Source organism: Rhinolophus hipposideros, assembly GCF_964194185.1.
Source record: "Rhinolophus hipposideros genome assembly, chromosome: 6".
NCBI classification, from domain to species: Eukaryota; Metazoa; Chordata; class Mammalia; order Chiroptera; family Rhinolophidae; genus Rhinolophus; species Rhinolophus hipposideros.
In genome coordinates, this window is record NC_138052.1 from 24,630,550 (window position 1) to 24,642,843 (window position 12,294).

General features: G+C 35.1%; 1 protein-coding gene across 3 annotated transcripts in view; it reads left to right on the plus strand.

The window, feature by feature from the left end:
- ARHGAP15 (Rho GTPase activating protein 15) overlaps positions 1 to 12,294 on the plus strand; it is a 625,881-nt gene that overhangs the window by 87,565 nt on the left and 526,022 nt on the right. For all 3 annotated transcript variants that reach the window (XM_081052847.1, XM_081052846.1, XM_081052848.1), the window contains one exon: positions 6,465 to 6,526. In XM_081052847.1, the coding sequence (XP_080908973.1) occupies positions 6,465 to 6,526 (62 nt within the window). The remainder of the gene's footprint in view (positions 1 to 6,464; positions 6,527 to 12,294) is intronic.

A 12,294-nucleotide genomic window follows, 5' to 3' on the forward strand; every position in this document is an offset into this window, starting at 1 on the left:
CAAAATGAGATTTGCAGGATAAATAGTTTGTCAAGCAAAGAACTGGAAGAAGAATGATGCAAACAGAAGAAACAGAAAGGATAGAGGTGTAGAGATCAGAACAAAGTTCTTACATTAAAAAAACTACAAGAATCACACACTGGCTACAATAGGGAAATACGTCAGGAGCATGGGCACAGAGGCAGAGCTCCAATCACGAAGGATCTGGAGATAATGGTAAGGAGTTTAGAAGCCATGAAAACACAGAAATGGGTTATAATAATTTCTCCCATCCAGGCCACATTTAAAATTTATTTAACCCTAAAGTAGAGAAAAAGAACATACACAACAACAAAATAGCTGTTAACATTACACAATCCTTCCTTCCCTACTGCCTATACTGAAATTAGGTTACAACAAAACAACAAATTACACTAATAAATTGCCCAGACAGTAACAGGGAAGGCCATTCTCACTGAACTCCACACACAGGCAAAGAACGAGCAACATACTCATATTTAAAACCAGGAAAAAACAAATAGAATTCGGGAAAGAAGAGAGAAACTGAGGAAGGAAAAGAAGAGGTGAGATACAGGAAAAGGCTCTAGAAGACTGTAAAAAGTTCTGAGACACAAAGAGGTGCCTTCATCAAACTTAACCTAAATTTTTGAGTGTGACCAAATGAAACACAATGGTTACAAGATAAAAGGCTCAGGAACAGGTTATAGGACTTTTTAAACATCAAATAGTAGCTTTTACAAGATGACATTTTGATGAGTTAGAGGTAAATAAATCAGACATGTGGGTAATTTTTCCCTTCATAGGGGTTTAAAATGATAAAGAAAAGCATTTGGAAAAACATAGTTTGTGCTTTTCCAAACCCAACATTTGAAAAATGGTTCAAGACATTCAGCAGAACTCCAAAGCCCACCATGTTCCTGAGTGAGAGAAAGCAAAAGAAGGAGAATTTCCATGAAAGCACTGAGCAACACGTATACTGATGGTTATGAATAAGTTACAATGAGCAAACCATTCCTAACTCTGAGATTCGATATCAAGACCAGCTTATTGACAATTTATTGGAGAATGCTTAGTTGCTTCTTCCCAGGCACCACTCATGCATGGTGCAGAATCATTTTTCTTTGTTTTTCTTTTACTCTCCTTCTCATGTAATCATTGTTTCCAACTTGAATTTTGGTTCACCATGTTTTAAAAGTATGCACAAAGTAAATTATATATTTACATTAGGCAAAAATGTTGTATTTCATATCTCTAAAAACATCTTATTTCATTCTGGAGCTATATGTAAGTAAGGTAGTTCTACAGTCAAGCATTTAATTCTTTTTTTTAAGTTAGTGCTTTCTATGATGTACAGATAAACTGGATTTTTAAGGTAATTCTCCCCTTTAATTTCTGTTCCTAATGGATTGTGTCCATAGTAAGTCCACACACATGGTCAGCAGATTTGGTATAGCAAAAAAAAAAAAAAAAAAAAAAGACAGTATTGAAATAAGTGGAGACTGAGAATAAAAATGTAAGCAATGAATCTTCAAAAGGAAAGTGGTCCAACCTAAAGACAGTATCACAAGAAGGAAAGCCAATGGAGTTACGTAGGATGGATATGTTCTAGAGATCTAATACATAGCATGGTGATTATAGTTAACAATAGTGTATGGTATACTGGACATGTGTTAAGAGAGTAGCTTTCAAGTGCTCTCGCCACAGAAAAGATAAGAAAAGGTAACTATGTGAGACGATGGATATGTTAATTAGCTTGACTATAATAATCATTTCACTGTGTATATATGTACATCAAAACATCACGTTGTACCCCTTAAGTACAATTTTTATTTTAAAAATAGAAAGATAAGAAATAAAGAAAGCCAATGGAAAGAAGACAGACAGATATATCTTTTTCTGTGAGTAGTGGTGAAGTAAATAAGAGATTTAAGAAGAAAAAGAAGCATCACTTGGGGATAAAAATGATATAACCAGATATGTCCTCATTCTGAGCTTTGTAATAGAAACTATCAAAATGAAATTATCAGCAAAGTAATCTATTAAAAGTTCAGTAAATATATAGTTAGTTCCTCATTAATAAATAGGAAAACAGTTAAATGCTATATCTGAAAATTATAGTAGCCTAGGGTTGTATTTACAGAGAAAAGATGCAAAGTTCTCCTAGGAGCAGGCCAGAGTTTCACAGGGTGGCATTACTTTGAATAGCTCACTTCAGTGTAGGGCTGTGACCTGTCTCAGTTTTGTGAGTCTAGAAAAATTCTGTTTATCAATATTATCAGGGCTTAAAGAGATAATGATTCCTATGGACTATCTCACGGTAACCAAATTTGTAGGAGTCTGATGTATAAACTATAATTCTGATTTATAAATTTATAATAGTGGATATACAGACGTTAAGTCCCTCATGTTCTACATCAAAGGATCTAGGAAGCTGCATTAGGAGTCAGACAGTTGCCAATGAAAACAGAATCAGAACAAAGGAGAAAAACCATAAACATTATAAGGCATAAGGGCTTTGTGGTTCTGGAGTTAAAAAGCCAATCCCTTCTCATCAAAATCTGGTGAAAATCTTAGATTCAGTTCATTTCCATTTATAAACATGTAGTTTGACAGAACATTTTTGGTGTTGATGAAAACCTCTTGTTTTCAATTCTGCTTCTTTTATCTGAGAACAGTGTGAAGCCTGCACATAAAAAAATCACAGTGTCTGTATTTATGATTACAGGCTGGTCTCTCTGCCATGATTGTTACATTAATCAAAGGTTGTCTTCTGCTCTCCTGCCTTGTCTATAGCCTCCAACTTAGGTTGATAAACAGGCGCTATCTGGATATCCTACCACCATTCATTCTTTTCATCTGCATCTGAGCAGCTGTGTGTGCTGAGTACTTCCTCAATGCCAGCAGGCTGGCTGGCATCCAAGCTGGACAAATTGCTGATCTTTCCTGCCACTTAGCATTAAATAGGGTTTCTGAGGAACATTGGACAAATAGCTCAAGAAACCAGATTCAACCTCTAAAAATTGTTGATATTTCTTAAGTATACATAGTTTAGGGAGTGTCACTACCTTAAAGACCTACAAGGTGGCCCAGAACTTGGCATATAGCATCCTAAACTTAGACCTGAAGCTATTACTAGAGATAGAACCATTGGAGTCCTCAACGAGCAACATACTCAAGTGTAATGTATACATCATTGTCCTTTCAAACCAAGGAATTAACATAAAATAGGAATAAATAATTAGAATAATTAATATGGTACCATATGTAAACCCACATACAAAATGCATAGCAATCTTCTGTTTGCCATAATACTTCTTTTAGCTCCTATGAGCTTCCCAGAATAACTGATTCCTGGTGCCTAGAACATAGTGAGATATTTCAAAGTATTATAACAAGGAATAATAAAGCAATTAAGCCTACCTTATGGGATGTTTGCTTGCCAGCATGAGACTTAAAATAGTGCAGTGCTTTCCGTGTAGGAAACCTGTTTGGAATTTCCTAGTCCATGGTAAAAGCTGGTGTAAATCTCCAAGATGGCTGGAGGGGAGTATGGTATTTAGTCCCCCGCAAAAGAACAAGAGTATCTTGAATGTGAGCTCACAAGTATATAAGCCTCAATAAGATCAATACTTCCCTATTAATCTTTGCAATCCCATTGTGAACAGAGCAGCTGTATTTAAGTGGATGAGCATATTACTAATTGAATATTTGTTGAAAGAATGAATGACTGTACATCAAGTATGAAAGAAACAATGGAGAGAAATGAATACCTGATTTCAGAAGTGGTAATATATGTGCATAGCTGCATGTAGAAATGTGCATGAAGATACATGTATGTAAAAATATGCATGGTAGTAGTAAGTGTAGTCTGTAAAAGTATATAGTAGAAGAAATATTAGCTTCTAATGACACTGAAGACAGCTTTGACTCTGGAAGATGATATAGGAGAAGATAACTAACTTGCTATTTATCTCTTCCTTTTCCTGTTACTGAGACCTCTGGGTGGTCATTTGTATTGCATTGACCCAAGATCATGGGGAATGACTCAGCCTGTTTCATGGCAATGATGTCACATGTATAGGGTCCTAACGTGAAATCCAACCTCTAACCGCAATCTCAGGCATCTTAAAAGATCCAGGAGTATCTGGAGAAACATTGATTATGTATTCGAGGAGAGAGAATTTTAGGGTATATAACTCAAGCCTGCTTATGTTGATCTCTCCCTGAAAAAGTATTAGCTTTTCCTTTTTCATATTTCTCTTCTTTTTTTAGAGAAAGGATCATCAATAATACATCTCTGAGTACTAAATGTCCACCCAGTGGTCTTTTAGTGAATATTTTTTGGGTAGAAAAAAGCAATATTCTTAGCTGAGAATGCATGCATCAGTTTTTATGATGGGTCAAGAGGTTTTGTAGTTTTTTGGTAAATAAATTCAGGTTTTAGGTAACTATTTTATTTTCATCAGAAGAAAGCTTAAATAAAATAAATTTTGTCTATAGCTACATAACAGTATTTCTTAACATACATTCTTAAGGAAAGAAATTCTCCCCCCCACCCCACACCATGATGCTAATGGCTACTGAAAAAATCTTTCTGCCAAACATCTATAGAAACCAGTGATGTCCAGAGTTAAACACTGAACTTATTATATGGGTTTTAGGGGGTAGAATGAATAAGAATTCTTGGGACCAAGAAAAAGGGACAGTATACATAGGATAAAGAGTGGGGAATGTAAGCAATTAAATGTATCCAAATACAGACAAGGCACTATTAACATGATTCTAAAAAAGGGTGCAAGAGAGTTTCCTTAGATTCTTTACGCTTGTGTAGAGCATGCTGAAGTGAAAGACAATTTCTGGAAATGAAGATACATGAAATATGCTTTGCTATGGTTATCATAAGTCATCCTTATTATCTTCATTATTTATTCAAAAATGTATTTGTCCAATATATCTTGAAGTCTAAGTACTGTGTTTTGTATTAGGAATATAACGATAAACAAGTAAGAAAAGATCTCACCTATATCAGAGTGTCTGTAAATAGCAATTTCTTAAATGGAGAAATTTTAGTGGTTTGGGACTACTCATTTACCCCCCAGATATCTCTCTTTTCACCTGTCATAGTGCAGATGATTTTTTTTTTTTTGGCTTGTCCAATTTCCTATAAAAATTTAAATAAACATTTAAATAGCCATTTATTCATCCACTCATTTGTTCAAACAATATTTATCATTGTGACTGTTGGTGCCAACAAGTACTCCAGGTGCTGGGAATCCAGGTGTGAGTGGTAATGTCACAGTACATGAACTGGTACAACCAAAAAGTGGACAATTACAATATGATCCAATAAATGTTGTGACAGTGCCAATGTCAGAATGAAAATGGAGATTCAGGATGGGGGTCCCTAAAAGAGATTGCAGAGGAATCATGGAAGGACTCTCTAACAACAAGACAAATTGCATTTTAAAATAGATTTAATATATTTTAGGAGTATGTGAGATTGAGACATGGTGAAGTTAGAGTATTCAATGGAAAAGCATATAAGGTGGCACTGAGGTAGTGGGCTCCTTTGATATTAGGCAGGGAACTTCTTAAAGCTTTTTGCAAAAAACCTTGGGGACAAGGTGTCAGTGATTCACCAAGATGAAAGGATGGCACAGAGGGTAAGGACTTGGGATGGGGGGTGTGGGACAAGGGGAAGCTAGAAATAGTATGCTAAAAAATTAAAGTACCTGTTATAGACTTTTCCAGGAGTCAACACATCACAATTTGCATTGTGTATTTATTTACCTTAGAGCTCCACGAAACCTCTGTGGAGTTATAACAAATTATTAAATCTCCTTTAAGAAACTTACAGATGTATTAGTAATGAAAGCCAATACATACAATTAGGAAAGGAAGCAAGCACACACCATAGAAGGTAACAAGTGAGTTCTACAGAGCATCTCTTGGTAACTGAAAAAAATGCATGAAATGTCAGTTTTAAATGCACTTCCGTGGTTCAAGAGGCTTATTTTCTTGGTTCCACTGAATTCTTCTTGATCCCGGGCCTCAGCGGGTACATAAGGAAGCAGGGGTGAGAAGCAGAAAAACAAAACAAAACAAACAACTTTTCCAAGGATAATCGGTAAAATTAAGGAAGGCATTAAATTGTCTTTCTTTTACCATTGTTAATCAATTTTGTAAGCAAGTTACTTCAATGCCCAGAAGGAAAAGTGAGTAAAGGTGTATCACTATCTAACAAATCATTCACATTACTCTTTGTAATCTTTCTTTTGGATATTTAAGGGCTTGTAATGACTATGATCTTGCAGGCACTTCCCATAAGCTATATATGCATTATTAATGAAGTTCTATGACTGGAAACTTCTATCACTGCAATGACTATTGAAAAGCATAGGTTCATTTAAACTAATAATGCATGGGAGTTTGTCACAGTTTTAACATATGCATTCTTCTTGCAGATGGTTGAAAAAGAAGGTTATCTTCAAAAAGCTAAAATTGCTGATGGAGGAAAGAAACTAAGGTAATAAAAGTTCTTTAAATCACTTTTATATAACTATATTATTTCCCCATCTCCTCAACTTGCATCACCAATATCGTTTGGAAAAGATGACTCTGTGTTTCAAGACTAGAATATACTCTGCTCTCATTAGGATCAATATTATTTCTACTATAATTATAATTTTCCAAATAGGTACTATATTCTTTATTGTTGCACAGAATACATAAATGAAGCGCTCTTGTCTCCCTGGGACTTGAATTCTTCAAAAAAAAATGCAAAGAAATACAAAATAGTTCTTGATTTCTAGGATTAACAGATTAGGGGATGAATAAACTCATTTTCAGTATAGAAAATTTCCTTATAATAAATCGGGAGCATAATTTTTGAAGGATCGAGGATTTGAAATATATATGTAGCCAAAATAAAAACCATCTGACAAAAGCAGATGGAAAATAAAATCATTTGTCAGGATAAAAATTTTGAAGTAGCCTCATTTGGTGGTAAGATGAACATAGAGTAGATGAGAGAAGTTAGAAAAGGTAATTAGCATTCCCCAGTGAACAGCAGCACAAACCTTAAAGGAAAAAAATAAGGCTCATAGGAGGGCAGAGAAAGATGCTGGAATATTGTGTATGTATGGAATGTTTAGAACAAATTATCTCCATTTTAGATTTTTTCCTATTTGTCATATAGGTCTTAGTACAGTAGACCCTTGAACAACGTGGTATCAAGAAAAAGGAGAGGAACAAAACAGGATTCTTTCCCTAACCAACTCACATGAATATATTTTTAGGTAGTTTCAATCAGCATGTATACCATTTTGTGTTTGTTTTATTTGTTGTTACTTTAATCAGTTTGCATACCATGTTTGTGTTCTAGTTTAAATTCATATAAACAATAAGTAGTTTATAGTCTCATTGTTCTTTCAATCACTTTGCATGCCTTTATGAACTCTTTCAGCTTTTTTCATTTAAAGTTATATAAATTTTAGTTTTTTATTTTTAGTTTTGTTTTAACCTCAGATGCAAAGAATTGAGGTTCAGGGTGTGTCCTTGGATTAACATCCTTTAGGCAGGACCCTTAGCTCATTCAATTTTATTCTCAGTTTCCAATCCTCACTTCAATCCTTTGTAGAATCTGTGTTCATCAAATTCACTTCCCATTTATTCATTCGGCTATACGTGTGGCATTCTAGAAAACAGTGTGCAGTTGTACGTGTGTGTATGTATGTGAATGTGTTCTAAATTGCATAAGCCTTTTTGTGTTATAAACCTCATTCTGTTTCTAACTACTTTTATTCAATATTAGTGTTTAGACATCTATCTATATCAGTATATTTAGAATGAGTCTGTTTATTTCACCTGCTGCCCATTTTGCCATTGTATACATATACCACATTTTACTTACCCAAGCTCCCAGCAGTGGGCACCTAAATTGTCCCTAACTCCTTAGATCCCAAACATTACGATAAACCACACATATATGGCTCCTTGTGAGTGGTGCATATACCCAGGCATGAAGAATTGCTTGGCTGTAAGGTACACACATTTATAAATCCATGGAGCGCTGCTGCCAGACCTTTCTCCTGAATGAGTGCACCGATTCATACCTTACACACTGCAGAAGGGCTCCATCTCACCATAATCATATCAACACACACTTCACATAACTCTCCATTTTGCAAGTTGATGGCTATAGAACCTTATTTCAATGTTGCATTTATTTTGATTCCTCTGATTGGTATTTCAGTTGAGCTCACTTCATCTATTTAGAGTCAGTCATGTTCTATATCTGAGAACTGCCTATGCACAAACTTTGACTACTTTTCATTATTTCTTACTGTTGTTTTTTGAGAGAACTCCTAATAGACTCTAAACAGTAATACCTTGCCAACTTTAGACTTTGCAAATATCTCCTCCAAGTCTCTCATTTTCTATTTATCTTTCTGATGAAAGCCCTCAATGTCCAGAAATCTTTAAATTTGACCCCTATTGTTGCATAATCTTACTGTTTATTATTTTGGGGATTTGCTTTTGTTTTCATTATAAACCCTTAAAAATTGAATATTATAGACATACTCACCATGTTTAAGAACATATAATATTCTACCATGTTGATGGCACTGTAATATATGAACCATTCCTACACTCCTCTTTTATTTGATTTTTAAGTTGATTCTAGTTTTATACTAAAGTAGTTATAAATGCAGTAAACCTCCATTACTTGCCAATTTTCATTTATATTTTCTTAAGATAAACTCTAAGCCTGAATTACTTTGTTAAACCACATGACAATTTTTAAATGATTATTACGCATGGTCATGTTGTTTGCCCAAGAGTCTGTATGTTTTTGTCACTGACAGCAAAATGGTCAGTTTAATCATAACTTTAAAAAAATTGTGTAGTTTTTATCCCATAGATAATTTAGTAACTATTAAATAGTACACCATAATTTGTATCTCATATAAAATTTCTTTTGGTAAACTTTTCTTTATTTATCAAAGTCCTTTAATATATTTTATACATTTTAATGAGTTAATAAGCAGTATTAATACATGCTTACTCTGCCAAGCACTTGTCTAAATGTTTCACCAATAATACTGAAATAATACTCTAAAAGAGACTGTATTATTAGTTTCAATTTTACAAGTAGAGAAACTTGGTCACTCATATTAACCTCTCCTTTTTCCCAAATCTTACTGTACAAATTGTTAGTCTAAGATTTTAGCCCTGTCCTCTGTTTGAAGTAGATTAGTTTTTTCTCTCTTGCTAGAAGCCGTTTGAGGCCAGGGAGCTAAAATTGTCCTTTTATTTTGTATCATCAACAATACCAAGGGCTTCAATTGCAACATAACAAATATTATTTTACTAATATTTATAGTTTCTTACTGCTAAATCCATGATTGGTCATCCACATCGAGTATTGTGTTCTTATTTTCATTCCTCTCCCTTCCAATTTTCCTTTTTTTTGTTTTAGCTTCCCTTTTTCATATTTTTTTTCTCTTTCTCTCTAAGAAAAGTATGACCAATCTCTGAATATGAATAAAACTGGGTGAAGGGAAGACTCAAAATGCTGAGTATGTTTTACATTCATGAAGGACCATAAATTTAGCCTGATTTCGAAATGAAATTCTACAAATTTCCCCATTGATCACAGACAGGATTGAAAGCCAAAAATATTCATCATTCAACTTTAATTTTTAATTGTATACATTGAAAACATACTTTAGCTTTTCTGATGAAGTTTAGGCATTCCTTCACTTGTGGTCTCCCCTCCCCAAAAGTGAAGTAACCCCGGAGTCTCTCAAGCTCTATATGAAAAGACCCTAATGAAAAGTTAATTTCTATACTTTAATTTTGCAAAGGCACCTGACAGCATGTAGGCTACGTCTGTACCCTTATCTCTCCCTCTACCTCCCTCACTTCATGCCTTCCCCTTCATTGTCCCATTTATGCTCTGCACATCTTCTCACATGAAGCTCTAACTCTGCTCTGCCCTTCAGACAGCATGGAACGAAGTACTTGCAGGGGAAAAGATGGACAGTGGAGGGTTATAAAAAGAAGTAAAATAAAGGCAATACAGTGGTTATGTTATTAGTGCCCATTTTCATCCTAGAGCCCATAGCTGTTAGACTTTGTTTGCTTGTTATCTTTTTCTTCTTTTTAACAGTTGTTACTCAGCATAGGTTTCCTTTAGAATTTGATGCCAAAGCATACTTCTTACGTGAACTCATTTTTTTCTTACTACTTTCTAATAAGAACTTACCCAGTAAATTCTCTTCCAGTCTGACTCTGCCTTTCTTTCTTTTTGTGTTCAGTAGTGAGGACTAGAAGGAAGATTTGAAGAGTACATAATATGGAGATTAATTTGTTAAACGTTGCTTTAGTTTTATGATTTCCATCATATGCTCTGTTATAATTTCCAACATCTGATAACTCTTTGAATATATAAAGCTTTCACATTTCTTGCAATACTGACAGAGATGTATGTATTTATACCTCAGTGTCTCTTTGACCCTCCTTTGAGAAGTGATAAATTACAAGCTTAAAATATGAGAGAGAAGAAATAAGTTCTTAACCTACCAGTTCGGGAACGAGTCAGAACATTTAACAGTATCCGAGGGATTTTGCGGTAAATCAGTCAGGGACACTGGAGTAAATCACTTTCACTCCCACCACTGGTGCAGAATCAAGGCAAATCCAGTGTGACCAAGTCAGATAACAAAGGCAGGCAGCCCAAAGAGAGTCTGAAATTCACCAAGTAATCTCACACGTATTTTCCTCTGACTTTTTGGTTTGCCATTCTATCATTACCTAAAGAAGGCACAGGAGAGGTGAGTGTAGGAAATAAAGCTTTGATGTTAGAGCAAATGGCTATGTTAAACCGAGAGCTCAAGCTAACAGATTCTTATAACCATAATGAATATTTCAAGGACCATTTTTCCATCAAGCCTTCTTCAGATAAGCAGTTACAAAGTTGCTGTTATTATGTGCTGCCATCCGGTGTCCATTCTGTAGAATGCAAAGAGTTTCAGCCAAGCTGATACCTGTTTTGAGTTTTTTGGATTTTGAGGTTTTTAGTGTTTTGTTGTGTGCTTTTTTAAATTTTTATTTTTTATTTTTTGTGGGGTGGAGGGTTGTTTGTTTTTTGTATAGAATGTCCCACCAATTGAATAAATTATATATCATTTTCCTTATTTGAATTTAGTTCCCCATCCTTCCTAATTATAGTAAGCACCTTAGATGTGATTTGTTTTTGTCAAAAAAATTAAAATAAATGCCTGCATTTCTTGTATCTGTTTCCTGCACTGCATTGCTACCACCAATATCAATGTCACCTGACTGTTATCGTGTAAATTTGTGCAGAGACCATCCCACCTATTCCTGGGACCTCTGACACTGAAGTGGGATTTTTCCTGAGCTATGTGTTTTACTTAATCCTTAAGTCTATCCAACAGTTTGGTTTTTATCCTTCTGTGTGGAAAATAGAAAACAGTGCCCTTAAAGTTAAGATGATCAGATGGACAGGCATTAATCAGCTCCCACCAATGAATATGTTTACCTGCTGGCCATCATGGAAAGGTAGGGATGAAAGGACTTGCAATTCTGCATTGCAGGACAGCCCAGGTCAGGCTACGAAGTGGTCTTGCTCCAAGGAGAAAGACATTCAAGTACTTCTCTGACAATTCTGTGTCTTCCTTTTTCAGACCCTTTCATGAGGCTCTGCGTAGACATGCTCAGTATGACTAAGGGAGAGCTTCATGTCATCAATTCTAGAGACAGTTAATACAATTGAATGAGCATGGACTTCAGGGTCTAGGAGATGTGGCCTGAATCTCATATGTATTACTTCTATACCCTTGGGTAGGATGCAGTCTCACTAAGCTTCAGTTTTCTCATCTTTAAAGTGGGGGTATTACCCCTCTCCAAGTGTTGTTTGGAGGATTCATTTGTTTCCACGTTTACTGCCCATCTCCTCTGAGTTAGAGGAAAACTGTTAAGGTCTCTCTTATTTACCTTTATTTATTCAGTCCTTGGAATTATGTCTGTCATATGTTAGATGCTCAATAGATACTTGTGATGGGCTTAGTGATTAAATTACTTGATACATACAGTATGCCAGGTCATCTGATTGACACATGTCCGAGAAGACAGGAAGACCTCCAGAGAAAGCTCAGGTAATGCCATGTTTCCCCCAAAATAAGACCTAATGGGAAAAGAAGCCCTAGCATGACTTTTCAGGATGACATCCCCTGAACATAAGCCCTACTGAGTCTTTTGGAGCAAAAA